Source organism: Schistocerca cancellata, chromosome 2 (genome assembly GCF_023864275.1).
Source record: "Schistocerca cancellata isolate TAMUIC-IGC-003103 chromosome 2, iqSchCanc2.1, whole genome shotgun sequence".
Classification (NCBI taxonomy): domain Eukaryota; kingdom Metazoa; phylum Arthropoda; class Insecta; order Orthoptera; family Acrididae; genus Schistocerca; species Schistocerca cancellata.
The window spans coordinates 1,074,733,587-1,074,751,855 of NC_064627.1; the positions used below are offsets into that span (position 1 = coordinate 1,074,733,587).

The 18,269-nt window shown below is 41.4% G+C and overlaps 1 protein-coding gene across 2 annotated transcripts in view; it reads left to right on the forward strand.

Annotated features, from left to right (window-relative positions):
- The window catches only part of LOC126163075 (transmembrane protein 104 homolog), a 97,143-nt gene that overhangs the window by 33,577 nt on the left and 45,297 nt on the right, over positions 1-18,269 (forward strand). For both annotated transcript variants that reach the window (XM_049919980.1, XM_049919981.1), the window contains exon 4: positions 4,758-4,824. In XM_049919980.1, coding sequence (XP_049775937.1) covers positions 4,758-4,824 — 67 coding nt within the window. The remainder of the gene's footprint in view (positions 1-4,757; positions 4,825-18,269) is intronic.

The window sequence follows — 18,269 nt, forward strand, 5'->3', positions numbered from 1 at the left end:
CTTGAATTGTAACATTGACTCAAAGTAGCCTGCACATTTGTAACCTGCCTCTGGTTTGTCCTCTGCAGAAAATGTTTCAAAAAATGCTAGAAGTTCTTCAAAGTTGTTCAATATTCTCAAGATACTAGCAGCTCACATAGTCCATTGAGTTGGGCGGAGGGGTCATAGACCAGCTTGGTCGTTGGTGCTCTCACAGCGTATGCTTCTGAAAAGTCCCATCCTTTTGTTGGATTCCCTTACTGTGTTTATTAAGTCATTGGCTAAAGCCATAATATCCCTCATAGATGTAAGATGGCGGAGACTGTCTACAACTGCCAAGTCTAAACTGAGCAGTGCAGTGCACGCAATGTGCTTTTGGTTATATATCCAAAACTAACTTTTTTAGTCCTTTGAACGTACCTCTCATATTTGAGGCACCATCATAACACTGCCCTCTCAAGTTATCCATTGACAAATAGAGACAAGCAAAAACGTCTTTTAAAATACTAAGCAGAGTTTGTGATTCAGTGTTGGGGCTCTCGAATAAGCCAATAAAGTCTTTGTTGATGATTAGGGAATCATCGACAGTACAAATACAAAATGACACTTGCTCATGAATTGAAGAGTCACTTGTTTCATCAACTGTAATAGAAAAATGTTCAGTCTTCTTCATTGAAGCCAATACCTTTCTCAACAGACTTTCCTAGTATATCAATGATCTCATTTTGAATATCGTGGGACATCTTCGTGCCCTCTAATTGCTAGTCCTTATTGGCAAAGAAATTGCACTGTAGTAAAAATTGTCTCAAGATCTAAACTGCCTTTCTTCATATCACTATCTAACTGCTCATTCAATTGGGAGGCCACACTTCGGTTAGTGATAGAATTTAGTTTCAGAACACCTTCTTTATGCGTAAATGTATTTTCATTAAGAAGGAATTTTTCCAAAGCCTTTTTCCAGTTAGAAAATACAAGGGAAGTAAATGCATCTTCTTTTTTTTTTTTAAGAAAATTTTAATAAATTTTTGGCAATTGCCTCTTTGCAGGTTTTGCAAAAAACTTTTTGGGTAGATGCTTCATATTCTAGCCACGTATATTTGATCAACCAAGACTTCTGAAATGATCTTCCCTTAACAGATTGTGCAGGTTTCGTCTGTGAATGGTTCTCACCTGAAGACGACGATGCAGTTGACGGCACAATAATTGTTGGAGGTTGACTTGCAGTATCATCAGCTTCCAAGTACGCCTTTTGGGTAACAGATTTATCCATTGCAAACTTAATTCATAATACCCTAAGAGACTAAAGTAAACGAATGAAATATAGTCATATAAAATAGTCCATTAGACACTAAAGTCGGAACACTAAACATATCAGCAGCATACACTGAACAAAACCATCCACACTGCATGACTGCAACAGCAGGGTGGGCTTTATATAGCCGCGTTGTCATAATGTCTCGAAGTATCAAGGTGACGTGAGGCGGATGGTTCCAGGCGCTTCTGCTCCAGTCCTTTTGATGTCGCCGCGACCACAGTGCTGGCCCACCAGTGCCAGACTTTACCACCCAAAGGTTCGCGCACCGGAACGAATTATAAGTGTGCCCGCAACACCGTAACACTATAACACTATCATGATTCACACCGCTCATTTTCAGTTAACCTGCTTACTACCGTAATATTTATTTGTTTTGACTCATTACTGAATGTATTTTAAAAGGTAACTATCGTCAAGCAAGGTAAATAAAAAAAATTCCAACATAATTTTGTGATTTTATGAACCATAATATAACTAATAATTTTCTTATGTTATTTGGGGGGGGGGGGGGGGTCTCTGCCCCACCAAACGAAGTTTTGAGGGGGCTCAGGCCCCGTGGAGCCGGCGCCTGTGCCTCTACATCTGATGATGTCTCTCCAAGTTAACATCCTGCATCCTCCCTACTTAAAAAATCCTCAATCCTGTCACAAATATCAGATACGCCGTATGTTCGTACTTTTGACAATAAGAATTGGTCTGGTACTGAGTCGAAAACTTTTCTGCAGTCAAGAAATACTGTGTCGCCCTGGCTGCCTTGATCCATAACTTTTAGTGTGTCATGTGAGGAAAATGGAAGTTGGGTTTTATATGATTGACGTTTTCAGAATCCATCCTGGTTGGCATGGAGGAGGTCGTTCTGTTAGAGGCACCTCATTGTTTGAGCTCAGAATATGTTCTAAGAGTCTACTACAAAGTAATGTCAAGGATATTGCTAGTTTTGTGGATGACTTGTACTACCATTCTTGTTGACAGGTGTGACACAAGCTTTTTCCAAGATCTGGGCACTGGTTTTTGTTAAAGGTATCTGCAATAGATTGTGTTCAGAGGAGGGGCTAACTCAGCTGAAAATTCACTATAGAATATTTGTTCAGTTTTAATGATTTCAGTTGTTCCTCAACACCACTTATACTAATACTCATTTCACTCATCTTTTCAGTGGTATGGGGATTAAATTAGGGCAGTTTTCCTGGGTTTTACTTTGTAAAGGAACATTTGAAAACTGAGTTAAGCATTTCAGTTTTTGCTTGGCTTCCTCAGTTTCAGTTCCTGTCTCATTCGCTAAGGCCTGGACGCTAATGTTGATGCCACTAACAGCCTCTACATACCACCAGAAATTATTTGGTTTTTGTGAAAGGTAATTTGACAATATTCTGCTGTCATAGTCATTGAAGCCATCGTGCATTGCTCTCTGGACAACCAAACACGTTTCATTCAGCATCTATCTATCTATAGCCCTATGCTTTGTTTTACACCTGTTGTGCAGTAATTTCCATATCTTTACAAGTTTATTTACCTTGAGTGTGTACCATGGAGGTCCCTTTCTATTATGAAATGTTCTACTGGGTATATACCTATCTGAGTCATGCTCAAGTATTCTTTTAAACTTGAGCCTGGTTCCCCTTCATGCTCTTATCATGTGCTGAAAGTTTAAAGTTCCTCATTGAGATATGACACTACTGATTTTTTATCTAGTTCACTGAACATATGTCTCTTTTTTGCTTGTTTTAGTTGTCCTTTCACTTTGGTAATCATTGTTGCCACAATCACATCATGGTCATTGATAACATTTTTGATGTGGACGTCCTCAGACATAAGATATTTGTTGTCATTAGATCCAATATATTTCCATCGTGAGTGGGGTTCCAAACTATATGTTCTATGTAGTTTTCAGAGAAGGCATTAGTAATGTTTCACAGGATGCCTTCGCTCACTCACCACTAACAAAACTGTAATTTTCCCAATTGATTGACTGAATGGTTAAAGTCTCCGCCGATGATTACAGTATGATTGGGGAACTTGTGTGTTAGTTCCCGGGTTCGATTCCCGGCGGGGTCAGGGATTTTCTCTGCCTCGTGATGACTGTGTGTTGTGTGATGTCCTTAGGTTAGTTAGGTTTAAGTAGTTCTAAGTTCTAGGGGACTGATGACCATAGATGTTAAGTCCCATAGTGCTCAGAGCCATTTGAACTTGTGTGTTAAATCCTGCCTCGTCGTGGAATATGGGGTGTCTTGGATACCTGCTTGCTTGGATCGCTAGACAATAGTTCAAGCAAATTGTATTAATGAGTTTTATTACGAGAAAAAATGACCATATACTTAACTTTGAGAATTACATAGATGTGTCGCAAGCAAAGGGTGACATCTGAAATACAAGCTTCTTCAGTGTAACAGTTTTAATACAAGTGAAGTAATAGTCAGTGCTGCTATTCAGGTCATTAGTCTTGAAGCTTGTCTTCGACTGGGTTGTGACCAGTCGGGCGTGGTGCTTATGCCCTCTCCACATAGGGCCGCTGCTGTCGTATTGTCATCCTGGAGAGGGGTTGGTCAGCGTGTAATTGGCTGACATTGTCTCACAGCCCACTCTGCTCTGTCGCTCCCGACTGGTGTTCTGGCACTTGAGTTTATGCCATAACATTATATATGGCGAACTGAGTTTTTCTCTAAAATTTTCATTTATGTCACTGATACTAAGTCTTGGCCAAACAGTCTCACACGTGGCTTCAATTTCTGTCTCAGTGGATTTGAATTTCTTGTCTACTGTGACAAATACGCCACCTCTTGTAGCCAAAACTTGTAGTACTGGCTATCACAAATATTTCAGAGGTTGTGGTTGGGTTGGGATCTAATAGCACAGCGAAATTGCTGAAACAAAATATTGGCTGATTAAATTGTTGCGAGTGAAAATATTAGCTAACTTCATTTACAAAGCAAAGGAAGTTACAAATGAGAATCTCCTTGTTATCCAAATCTAACTTGTGTTGGCTTCCCATCATTGAATGTGTGAACTGTTACCAACAGCAGTACACAACTACTAATCCACTGACACTGTAAGTGCATTTTTACTGAATGATAGGTGGCACATAGGCAAATTCAAAAGGTTGTAATACCTTTGAGGATAGTTCTATGATGTCAGGGTAATGGACATGTGTGTGCGTGTGTGTGTGCGTGTGCGTGTGTAATATGCTCAGTCTTACTCACACTGGCCTGAATTTTAATTTAGAATTTTGAGCAGTGGTTTGTTATATAATTTCTTATAACTTGAGTGGGTGAACTTGGAAAATGGAAGAAACATTTTTGAGAGATCGGCTCAGTCCTCTGGCATTATGATATAGTCCAATTCCTAGAAGACTAAATACATTCAATGTGAACATATGGACAGACATTGAAGTACAATTTTTATATACTGTTGTATAGACTGAATTACTTCTGCCATTTATTACTTATAAAAAGTATTATTGTTTTAGGCTTTGCAAGTGAATGAGTCACAAGATGAAGACAGTGATGAAGATCAGCCACTGGTCTCCCCAGGAGGTTTGTATTTACATTGGATATGAAATACTTTAATTATTTTTATGCACTTTAGCTGTTTCTTATGGAAGAAGAAGAAGAAGAAGAAGAAGAAGAAGAAGAAGAAGAAGAAGAACAAGAACATGTAGGTGCATTGGTGGCGTAGGAAGTCGTGTGTACTAGAGTGGGAACTGGGAAGGGGATACGCAGGTGGAGGACAGGGACTAGTGAAAGTTGAGGGGGTTAAAGGAACAGAGGATGCATAGCAGGGAGAGTTCCCAACTGTGCAATTCAGAAAAGCTAATGTTGCTGGGGAGAATCCAGATGGCATGGGCAGTGAAGCAGTCATTAAAGTGAGGCACATAATGTTGGATGGCATGTTCAACAGCTGAGTGGTCCATCTGTCTGTTGGCCATAGTTATTTGCTCCTAGGCTTTAGATTATCTTGGTGCAGATAGGATCATTTGAAGTTTTATTCACCTAACACAGAAGAAAAGCTTGTTCTTTTTAATACATGGGTAGAGAAAACAACTTGCCAAGCAGGTACAGATGTAAATGCATAGAAAGACCCCAAATTTCTATCTTTTGGAATCAGGAACTACTTATTTTTGTGGAAGAGAAGGAAGGGATGGAGGAAGAGAGGTTAAGTGTGAAGAATACAGGGAAAGTAGGGATCTGGTCAAGAGACTTACTGGACAGTATGAAATGGAAAAAAGAATTATTGGAATTTGATGTAATTTGAAAAGCTAAGGAGAAGGTCTAGGAAATTCAGATGAGTGGGAATGACAAAAATGAGTAGGGGGGGTGGGGGGAATAAGTGTAGGAAATATCGTAAAGAGGGAGAAAAATAAAGAAAAAGACAAAAAAAATTGTTTATTGAGGAAGGGTGAGAGACAATAAAGAAACATACACTGTAGGACATATATATCTGTGAAATTATGAACGTGTTCCTTAAATTTCATCATCTCCAGAGACTTGAAATAAGTCAAAGTATACATAGAGAGTAGAAACCATTGTGGGCTATTTACATGAGGTATTCTAATAACTAATTATAACTGTTGCTGATTACTTTTATTGTTAACTTTGGGAATTACTTTTTCTAGATTATAAATTATGTGTGTAATGAATCATGATGTGTGTATTATTAGTGTGATGCTATGTCTGATAATTTTATTAGCTATTTGTCCAAAGATGTATAAGAAAGAAAACAACTGTGTATGGAATAATGAACAATTTTTGAAATTTCACTAGGTCGTAAAACACACATTCTTCATAACTATTAGCTCTGAGTGCGTAAATGTTTTCTCATTAATGAAGATATTTGTGGACTGCATGTTATTTCCAGCCTTGGATGAATCTTGGACATGAAAAAGTATTATTGTTAAAATTGACGTGAAAGTTCATAGTAGTCCAAACCAGTGTTATCTCAGTTCCTTATATACCAGCTTTCATGAAAATACAGAAATAACTAAATATTCCAAACAGCAACTATGGCATATTTACTTTCTGTGTTGTTTAGTTTTCAGGGAATAAAATCTTTATTGTAGTATGAACTATGTAAACTTGAAATAATGAAGTTCTCAGCAGTAATATTTATTCCTAGTTAAAATGTTCTATTACATAACGTCCATATGTCCTCAATTTTTGTTGTACAGATTTCAATAAAACAGAAATTGCTCTATAAAGATGTTATACAAGGGTTGTGGAGAACATTGTATCACGTAAGTTTTATAATTCCACAAACGTAGTCTGCAGATCTGAAAGGCGGTGTCTTCTTTAGTGTGGTGCTTTTGCTCTTGCCTGTCAGTGGCCGATCTCCTGTTGTGAAGAATACTGCTATCAAAATGAACCCTAAAGAAATATGCAGCTATTAAGTATGACTTACAAATAAATAACTTATGTATAGAAATCAAATTATTTTTGCAAATAACATATTACTTTCCTACGCTGTCTTTCCACTTGTGGTCACTTAGATGGGAAGGGCAACAGTGTAAAAGTCTCACTACTGTAGAGAAGCAGCTTCTTTGGAAAAAAAATCCATTGCTTCTTCTCAGCTGATTTTTCTATCTAAAGCTTTAAACAAAGCATTTATGCAACTCTGTAAAAGTTAAAACGTGTCTAATGTGAACATAAATGCTAGCTGGAATTCTAAATATGCTGATAAACTGAGAATCCGTATTGCATGGAGCTTGTTGATGGAGATTGAGGTCTGCAGCTGTATCATGAATGAAACTGAGAAACTATTTTAATCTTTTACTTTCTTTGTTAATATTTAAGGTTTCCCTATTTCCTACAGAAGTCTATTTTGATTCAGTAGTCATTTGAATCTGAGTGCAGTTAGTTCAAAAATCATTGTTTCTGCCAGTTGGAAAGTGTTTGCTGTAACTAGATGGTTGCATGCGAAAGGATGTGGAGCTCATCAGATTCATCATGAGTTACATCTAATTTGTGGGCTTACAGGAATGAGTGAAGGAAAGTTAGACAGTGTTGTCACGGCTTTTAAAGTTGTGATGCAGATGTACATAATGAAGAGTGATGTGGCAGACCCAGTATTCATCCAGTGAAATCAGGACAACAAATGGACCAAAAACTTTAGATGTTCTTGCTCCTGTTGTTTCTCATGTTCAATGCATCTAAAATTCCAACATTGCTGCCACAACTATTACCTTAAACAATAGGTTGGTGGACAACAGTTCGAAGATGATGAGCTGAACACAGCTATCAACTGGTTCAGTTCTCAGGTGGAGAACATCAGTGCAAAGGTTTCAGAGACACTGTCATCAGGGAGCTGAATATTGTGTACTTTAGCACGTTTGATTGGTATTCCAAATTGACTTTGCCTTGTTCTCAGATTTTGAAATTTTTTATGTACTTTTATGCTATTTCAATGACACGGTGAAGAATTTTGTTGTTGCTTTTAGTTCATGATTACAGCTGGTCCTCTGTTCTAAATAACTCCCTCCTCCTTGTGCAACAAACTTCTGAACCAGGTGTTGCCACCCTGTACTGTAACTGTCCCTGATCTGTTGTGAAGATAAACTTGATTTACAGTGTTCTAGGAGTTATTTTAAGAAGAATTAAATTTCTCAGCTACTGTGCAGCCTTGGCAAAATTCTTCTGAGTATTTGTCCCGTAAACTCCCTCTGCATGGTATAACTGAGTCAATAAAACTTTTCAGACAACAGAGATTAATGGGTATCTGTTACCGCTGTCATTTGACCATTGTGATCAGACTGTTTACTGTGAGTTTCACGTATGATTCATGGACAGTTGGATGTAGAGATATTGCTGATCACTGTTTTCATTGTTCTTCTTTCTTAATTGGAATGTTACTGTGTTTACAGACTAAAGTGGGGCATCAGTAACTCTAGATGCCCTTGATCAGGACTATCAGAGATGAAGTAAATATTGAAATCGTATCATACGGTGATGTCCCAGTTATTACTGCAGACAACTAAATCCATATATCGCTTGATATCAGTGCTTTGTAGAATTTTGGAACATGTCTTGTGCTAGATTATCTGACTGAAAAATCTCCTCTGCGAAAGTCAACAGGGATTTCACAAACAATGATCATGAGAAACCTAGTGAACTCTGTTTGCTCACAAGACCCTAATGGCAGTCAATACTGGCGTCTAGGTCTTTGCCAAGTACTTTGTCTTTCAGAAGGCCTCTGATACAGATCCATGCTGTCACTTAGTGAACAAAGTGCAAAAAATGTGGAATATCAGACCAGCTTTGTGATTGGATTTGAGAATACCTTGCAAATAGGAAATAGCATGTACAATGTTCCTACTCTCAAACAATTTGTAAAAATTTAGTGAAAAGTTGTATTTATAGATAGCATTTTCCTCAACAACAAAAATGAGTTTTGCTAATCACAGAGAAGTAAACATAAGTTTTCTAATTATTAGATACCTTGAAGAATTTGAGGGTGAAGTTTATTGTTCATGTTGATTTGCTGTAGGTGTCCTGATTTTATTGCCTTTTTGGATAATACTGCTTTTGTAAACAAATCTTGCAGGGTAACTTTTTGAAATATAAAGATCCAACACTAATATACTGCTAAATTTTCTTCATTTATTCATTCCAATTAATTTACACTAATGCTGCTTTTAACAACTTGCATGAACCAGCTGATAACTAAACAGAACAGCACTCCTTCCTCTGTGCTCATACATGTGATTATTTATGTATCTTTTGTCGTGCATGGTACTTACTGTACTGTTATACTTAATATTTTGTATTATTTACAGTGAAGAAAAACTTGTACAAAATTATTCATGCAAACCAGTACCTTAGCAGAACAATTTTACATAAAAAGCTTCATAAAGTAAAGTATCTTTCAATGTTAAATTTTGCATGATGAATATTTTAATGATTAATAATAGAACATGCTAGTCTTATTCAAAAGTAAAGTATTATCCATCCATCCACTATAGTGGCAACTCCCATTCTAAATCCTCACCATTTTATACGAAATACACTGTGCTGTCTCCCATTGAAGTCTTAGCATTTGAAAGTGTTTACATTATGAATAAATGATTGTTATTTTTCAAGTTTATATTGAGTCAATACCTTTGAAGTCAGAAAGTGATTGGTCTAAACCAAAAATTAGGACATGGTCCACAAACTTTTCAACATGATGAAATTTCCAATGTATTGAGAGGAATACTGAAAAGATATATCATGTACTACAGGGTGTATATGACCCGGGAAATCCACGTAAAACATGAGAATTTGCAATTTTTCATTGTTTTAGTTTTCAGTTAAATTTTTGTAATTTTGACTGGTGAGAACTGATATTGTAACAAAGAATTTTACTTTGATCCACAACTGCAGAGTAATACTGCGGGAATAAAACTGAACGTGCAAAGAAAAGGTGCCATTTATTATAATAAAACACAGTGCACACACAAGTGTATGCCAGCAGTGGGAAGTGTCAAAGGCTTTAGGATGAAGACTATGAAACACTTTATAACAACAGTCTGCTTACAGTGAGGTTGACGGGATCCAATGATTTTTATATTCATCCAAGAATGGATGAATCGTGCATTTCGAAGCTGCTGAACATCAAACCATCATTACTGTAAAAGAATAGTTATGAGAGAGGTTTTAAGCTACGAGGAGAGGCTGTTAGCTACATTGATTTCTGGTGACTGTCAGGAGTGAAGAGGACATCAAATTCATTGCTGTTGTATGCCCACAGTTATTAACGAAAATGATTCCTGAAACATCCAACAAAATTGCTAGTTGCATGAGAAAATAAAAATACATCGTGGTAAAGCAAAACAAATCAAACAAAAGATGCTTGCGTAAACTTTATTAATTTATTTGTGTGTGTAGCATAAAAGATTGTCATGTAAGTTTAAGGAACAATTTATTTATTCCTGTTAAAGAATTCATCTATGGCATAGAAGGAGTTGTCCAGGAGATATGATTTCAGTTTGGTTTTGAAGCTATTGCTACTGTCTGTCATACATTTTTTTTCATCTGGTAATTTGTCAAAAAATTTTATAGCAGCGTATTTTACCCCCTTTGTGTGCCAAAGATAGGCTGAATAAAGGATAGTGTAAGTCTTTCTTTTTTTTTCTGGTATTATAATCATGAATGTCACTGTTGTTTTTTAAGCTGGTCCATATTGTTGAGAACAAATTTCATTAGTGAGTAAATGTACTATGAGGTTGTTGTAAGAATTCCCAATCTTTTAAAAAGATGCCTAAAAGACGTGTGACTATGAACCCCACACATTATTCTAACCACTTTCTTTTGAGGAGTGAATACCTTTTGTCTAAGTGTTAAGTTACCCAAAATATTGTTCTGTATGACATCAGAGAGTGAAAGTATGCAAAGTATGTTAGCTTACTAATTTCTATATCCTCAAAATTGGCAATTATTCTGATTGCAAAAGTTGCTGAACCTAGTCGCTTTAAAAGATCCAAAATCCCCCTGCGGGTCTGGGGTAAGAATAGGCCTGAGGTATTCCTGCCTGTCGTAAGAGGTGACTAAAAGGAGTCCCTTCCCCAAGGGGGTTGTTTACGCCTGCATCCAGAGACGGACGGTTCAACAACTTACATTTGTGGTCATTTTGATTTTTCGCTTATTCTGTTTTCTTCCTTCCTTTGTTTCCTTCCTTTCTTTGTCCTTCTCCCCCCCCCCCCCCCCCCCCTCTCTCTCTCTCTCTCTCTCTCTCTCTCTCTCTCTCTCTCTCTCTCTCTGTCTTCCTCACTTTTTACCTTGCCTTCTTCTCCTTGCCTTCTTCTCCTTGCCTTCTTCTCCTTGCCTTCTTCTCCACCCTATGGTCTCCGCCTCGGTGTTTGAGACAGTCTGTCCTTTCTCTCCCTCTCTCCTTTTTTTTTCCTATTCTTCTTTCCTCCCTGTGCATGCCTGAAGGCCAACCCATGCATTCGCACACGTAGCCGGTGACGGGGTAAAGTGTAATTCCCCACCCTGGGTAGACAAGTAGGACCTGTGCGTACCCCCTGGTAAAGGCCAGGCCCGGGGAGGGGTGATTGCCCGAGCTGACACCTTCCGACCATGCTGATTGGTCCCTCCGTCCCTTTCTCGGGAGGTGTGATCTGAGGTGTAACCATTCACCTAAGGCAGGAGAGCCCTCTGAGAGGGTCCCCACAAGGAAGGAGTGTGCCATCGGAGACGCTGGCAATCATGGGGGATTCATCCGCAATGGATTTCCCTTCTTCTTCTTCTCTCTCAGCTTCTGCCCAAAAATGGAAACTTGACCAGCCACCAGTGACAAAAGTACTACCGCCTGCCCGAAAGTTCCTCGTAGTTTCTAAATCTGAGGACGGAAAGGATTTTTCATCTGTCAGCCCTTTCGTTATTCAGAAGGGCGCAGATGTCATAGCTGGACCTGTCAAGTCGTATACCAGGATGCATAACGGTACCTTATTGTTGGAAACACTGTGTGTTTCAGGCACAAAAACTCCTTCGGGCCACACTCCTGTACATGTTCCCTGTCTGGGTGGAGGCTCACTGCACTTTGAATTCGTCGCGTGGTGTGGTATATACTAGATCACTCGACGGATTGCCTGACGGGGAGATTCAGTCTTTCCTCGCTGAGCAGGGCGTTTCGGCTTTACCTATGGTCATGAAAAAGGTTGACAATGACCTTGTACCGACCCGGACACTTTTCTTGACCTTTGATAGTGTTCAGCTGCCGTCGCGCATCAAAGCGGGCTATGAGGTTATTTCTATTCGCCCCTATGTCCCGACACCTACGCGCTGCTGCCAGTGTCAGCGTTTTAACCGCAGCTGCCAGTCTTGTTCACATGCGGCTAAATGTGTCACTTGTGGCAGGGACGCCCATGAGGGTGACTGTCCACCTTCGTCTCCTCATTGCATGAACTGTCAGGGTGACCATGCAGCATCCTCTCACGACTGTCCCATCTACAAGGATGAACGCTGTATACAGGAAATTTGGGTCAAAGAGAAAGTGTCTACCTCAGCTGCTCACAAGCTTTTTGCTAGTAGGAAGCCCACGCTGCTCCCAGCGGGGAAATACAGTACCGTCCTCGCCTCTCCTCGGCCTACCAGGGAGGTATCGATGCAGACATGCAATCTGACCTTTAGCGCTACGGTCGTCCGTTCGACCAGTGCTAAGATCGCCTGGTCAATGTCTCCTCTTCCACCCGTCACCCCTAAGACACAAGCACCTTAATCAGCTTCTGCCAAGACTAAGACCCAGAAGTCAGATGCACAGGCCTTCAAGAAGGAACCGTCCCGTGAAGACTTTGTACATACCCTGAACTCCCAGCCATCGACCAGTACTTTGACTAAACGACTTTCCAAAAAGGCTCATAGGAAGCAAAGTTCTCCTTCTCTGCCACGGCGTGTTTCTTCTCCTGCGCCACCCAGCGGTTGCCGCCCCAGGCAGTCATCTGTTTCGCCTGACCGCACCGCTGGTAGCCAAACATCTGGCCGTTCACCGGCGGAGGAAGCTCCCCCTCCCGACCATCTTAACATGGTGGTCGAAAAAACCTATTGAAAAAATGGATGATGACTCTCCGCCTATTGATAGCGGCAGCAGTGCTCGCTCGAAGCCAGGCCCTCAGCGGCCTTCGAGGTGACCCCTTCTTGCTTCTCCTTTTTCTTTTCACGATGGCACTTCTTCATTGGAATATTTGCGGCATTCACTCCAACCAAGAGGACTTAAAGTTGCTGCTACGCTTGCACTGTCCGCTCGTAGTAGCTCTCCAGGAAACAAAGCTACGCCCATGCGATCGTATTGGCTTGGCACGCTATACCTCTGTGCGTTTTGACCTACCCCCTGTGGCAGGTATTCCGGCTCATGGAGGGGTTATGTTGCTGTTCCGGGATGATATGTACTACGATCCCATCACATTGCACACCAATCTGCAGGCAGTTGCCATCCGAATTACTCTCCCCACTTTCACATTTTCCATTTGTACTGTTTACACTGCATCATCGTCTGCCATTGCTAGGGCAGACATGATGCAAATTATTGCTCAGCTACCTGCACCATTTTTGTTGTCTGGAGACTTCAATGCCCACAATCGCCTTTGGGGCTCTCAAGCATCCTGCCCGAGAGGCTCCCTGTTAGTAGACCTTTTCAACCACCTCAATCTTGTCGGCCTCAATACTGGCGTCCCTACTTTTCTTTCGGACACAACTCGCACCTATTCCCATTTGATGATGATGATGATGATGATGATGATGATGATGATGATGATGATGTCCCATACTCCATGACGGAGCGTAGGGGAACGATGCAGGAGACCCGCACCGCCGTACTAGGCAAGGTCCTAGTGGAGGTGGTTTGCCATTGCCTTCCTCTGACCGTAATGGGAATGAATGATGATGATGAAGACGACACAACAACACCCAGTCATCTCGAGGCAGGAAAAATCCCTGACCCCGCCGGGAATCGAACCCGGGACCCCGTGCTCGGGAAGCGAGAACGCTACCGCGAGACCACGAGCAGCGGACTTATTCCCATTTAGACCTCTCTATATATACTGCCCAACTTGCATGTCGGTTTGAGTGGTATGCTCTTTCTGATACATATTGGAGTGACCACTTCCCTTGTGTTATCCATCGCCTGCATCATACCCCATCTCCATGCTCAACTAGTTGGAACATCTCCAAAGCAGACTGGGAGCTCTTCTCTTCCAGGGCGACATTTCAGGATCGCAAGCTGCGATAGTCAGGTCGCACATCTCACGGAAGTCATTCTCACTGCTGCTTTTCCATCCCTCATACTACTTCTTCTCGACGTCGCGTACCGGTCCCCTGGTGGACCACAGCATGTAGAGACGCTATACGTGCTCATCAATGTGCTTTACGCATCTTTAACTGCCACCTGACGATGGGGAATTGTATTAATTATAAACGATTACGTGCACAGTGTCGTCATGTTATTAAAGAAAACAAGAAAGCCAGCTGGGCTGCTTTCACAAGCTCCTTCAACAGTTTTACTCCTTCTTTTGTCTGGGGTAGCCTGCGCTGGCTATATCTGGTACTAACGGCCACTCACCAGTTTCTGGCTTGACAATCGCACGCTCGCTAATGACGTCCTTGTGGCCCCTGAGGATGTCTCCAATGCCTTTGGCCGATTTATCGCAGAGGTTTCGAGCTCCGCTCATTACCACCCTGCCTTCCTCCCCCGACAACAGGCAGAGGAGGCTAGGTCACCTAACTTCCGCTCCTCGAATCATGAAAGTTATAATGCCCCATTCACCATGCGGGAACTCGAAAGTGCACTTGCCCGGTCATGGTCCTCCACTCCGGGGCCTGATTCTATTCATATTCAGATGCTGAAGAACCTTTCTCCTGCGGGTAAAGGTTTTCTTCTTCATACTTATAATCGCATCTGGATTGAGGGTCATGTTCCCACATGCTGGCACGAATGTATTGTTGTCCCGATTCCTAAGCCGGGGAAGGACAAGCACTTGCCTTCCAGTTATCGACCCATTTCCCTTACTAGCTGTGTCTGTAAGGTGATGGAATGAATGCTTAACTCTCGTTTGGTTTAGCTGCTCGAATCTCGACACCTACTTACCAATGTACAATGTGGATTTCGTAGACGCTGCTCTGCTGTTGACCATCTGGTTACCTTGTTGACCTTCATTATGAATAAATTCTTGTGGAAACGCCTGACAGTGGCAGTGTTCTTTGATTTGGAGACGGCTTACGACACCTGTTGGAGGGTGGGCATTCTCCGCACCATGCATACTTTGGGCCTTCGTGGTCACCTCCCTCCTTTTAGTTGTGCATTTTTAATGGATCGAAAGTTCAGGGTATGTGTGGGTTCTGTCCTGTCAGACGCTGTTCGCAAGGAGCACGGGGTGCCACAGGGCTCAGTTTTGAGTGCCGCTCTCTTCGCTATAGCGATCAATCCAATAATGGATTGCCTCCCAGCTGATGTATCAGGCTCCCTTTTTGTGGACGATTTTACCATCTACTGCAGCGCGCAGCATACATGTTTCCTGGAGCGCTGTCTTCAGCATTGTCTTGACTGTCTTTACTCCTGGAGTGTCGCCAATGGCTTCCATTTTTCTGCCGAGTAGATGGTCTGTATTAACTTCTGGCGCTACAAAGAGTTTCTCCCACCGTCCTTACATCTCGGTCCCGTTGCTCTACCATTTGTGGAGACAACAAAATTTTTAGGTCTTACATTTGACAGGAAACTTAGCTGGTCTCCACATGTGTCATATTTGGCTGCCCTTTGTACCCGTTCCCTAAATGTTCTCCGTGTTCTCAGCGGTACATCGTGGGGAGCAGATCAAACTGTTCTACTTCACCTATATCAGTCGATCGTCTGCCCAAAGCTGGATTAGGGGAGCTTTGTATACTCCTCTGCACGGCCGTCCATCTTACGCCGCTTCAACTCTATACAACATCGGGGGTTGCGTCTTGCAATCGGAGCGTTCTATACTAGGCCTGTTGAGAGTCTTCATGCTGAAGCCGGTGAATTGCCACTAACCCACCGGCGCGATATACTGCTATGTCGGTATGCCTGTCGGCTATTATCAATGCCCAACCACCCATCTTATCATTCCTTTTTTGACGACTCTCTCGACCGTCAATACGGGTTGTACGTATCTAACTTGCTACCCCCTGGAGTTCGCTTTCGTCGCCTCCTTTATCTACTTGATTTTCTACTCCCTGCAACCTTTAGAGTGGCCGAGAGCCAAACGCCACCTTGGCTCCAGGCTCAGGGTCGCGTTCACCTTGACCTCAGCTCACTCCCAAAGGAGGTTACCCCAGCTTTGGTATACCACTCGCGGTTTGTCGAACTTCGTTCGCAGTTCATTAATACGATCTTCGTTTATACAGATGGCTCTAAGACCAATGACTGTGTCGGGTGTTCTTTTATTGTCGGGGCACACAGTTTCAAATACCGGCTCCATGGCCATTGTTCGGACTTCACAGCTGAGCTATTTGCCCTCTGTCAAGCTGTTCTTTACATCCGCCACCATCGACATTCTGCTTATGTCATCTGCTCTGATTCCCTGAGCGCCATCCAGAACCTCTGTGATCCGTATCCGGTTCACCCTTTCGTGCACCGGATCCAATGCTCTCTTCAGCAGCTGGCGGATGACGGTTCTCCGGTTACCTTTATGTGGGTTCCTGGCCATGTCGGTGTCCTTGGGAACGAAGCTGCAGGTGCCGCGGCCAAGGCTGCGGTCATCCAGCCTCGGACAGCTTCTTGTTGTGTGCCTTCATCTGATTTTAGCAGGGTCATTTGTCAGTGCATTTTATCGCTGTGGCATGCCAATTGGTCTACACTTACTGAAAACAAGCTTCGGGCCTTGAAACCTCTTCCCACGGCTTGGACGACCTCTTCACGCCCTTCTCGGTGGGCAGAGGTTGTTTTGGCCCAGTTACGGATTGGACACTGCCGGTTCAGCCACCGCCATCTGCTGATGGCTGCACCTGCGCTGTTCTGCCCATATCGGCAATTGCTGACGGTACGCCACATTTTAACATCCTGTCCAAATTTTAATACACTGCACATTGATCTTGGCCTGCCATGTACTCTGGATGAAATTTTAGCGGATGACCCAGGAGCAGCTGCTCGCTTTCTTCGTTTTATCCACTTGACAAATCTGTCTAACGACATTTGATTATGCTGTTTTCTTTTAATCCCTTGCCTGTTAATGTGCCTTTTATAGTGTTGTCCTTTTTTGTTGCTGTTTTAACATTGTGCCTCGCAGTGCATTCATAATTTAGTCTGGGCACTAATGTCCACCGTAGTTAAGCGCCCTAAAACCACAAAAACAAAAGTCTAAAATGTGAATTTTCCTATTAAGATTCTCATCTATACATACACCCAAAAACTTAGTATGCTCTACCTTGTCTACTGACTTAATTGACGTGTTATATTTATTGAAGGAACTGTACTTTTTGCAGCAGAAAATTGGATGTACTGTGTTTTTTCAAAGTATAGAGCACGCCCATTTGCAGAAAAAAAATTAATTATTTTTCCAAAGACCTTATTTGTATCACTTTCAGTTGGAGTTTCTTTTACTGGATTAATAATGATGCTTGTATCATCAGCAAACAGTGTCAGTTCAGCTTCTTGTTTCAGATAAGAAGGGGTCGTTCACATATATCAAGAAAAGAAGTGGACCCATGATTGAACCCTGTGGAACACCTACTGTAATTTTCTTACCCCAGTTAGAACTTAATTAAATCACTTGACCCATATAGAGAGACTTTTTGTTTCTCGTTCTGTAGGTATGACTTAAATCACTCGTATGCTATTCCATTTATACCATAGAATTCTAATTTCTGCAACATAATGTCATGGTTCACACGATCAAATGCTTTGAACAAATCACAGAAGATTCCTATTGGTGACATTTTACTATTTAAAGACTCTATTATGTGGACAGTGAAATTGTATATGTGGAACAGTGGAACAGCATTTTTGAAATCCGCACTGTGATTTACTAAGCATCCCATTACTGTTGAGATGGCCAACCACTCTTGAGTACATTATTTTCTCAAAGATTTTTGAAAAGTGAGGATACTGGCTCTTAGTGGTCGACATCTGTGGTGTCCCTCTTTTTGTAGTGAGGCCTGACAATGGCATATTTTAACCTGTCTGGAAAAATACCTTGAGTTAGTGATGGATTACATATGTGACTCAGAAGATCAGCTGTAATTGCTCCACATTGTTTTAATATCTTATTAGAGATGTCATCTACTCCAGCAGAACATTTATTTTTCAAAGATTTAATAATTTTACTTATTTCACAAGAGGTTTTTAGGTGAAACTTAATCTGACTAAAATTTTTCAAAACTGACTCTTCTGTGTACTATAAAAGGCACAGGAAAAGTAACCACTGGGGTAGGTAGTATTACTATTAAAGAGAATGAGACCATCCTAACCAGGCTTTTTCTTTTGAACTATTCTCACCAATTTTTTCTCCTACACTTAAGAAATGGTTTCTAAATACATTAGCTACTTGTGTAATGTTGGT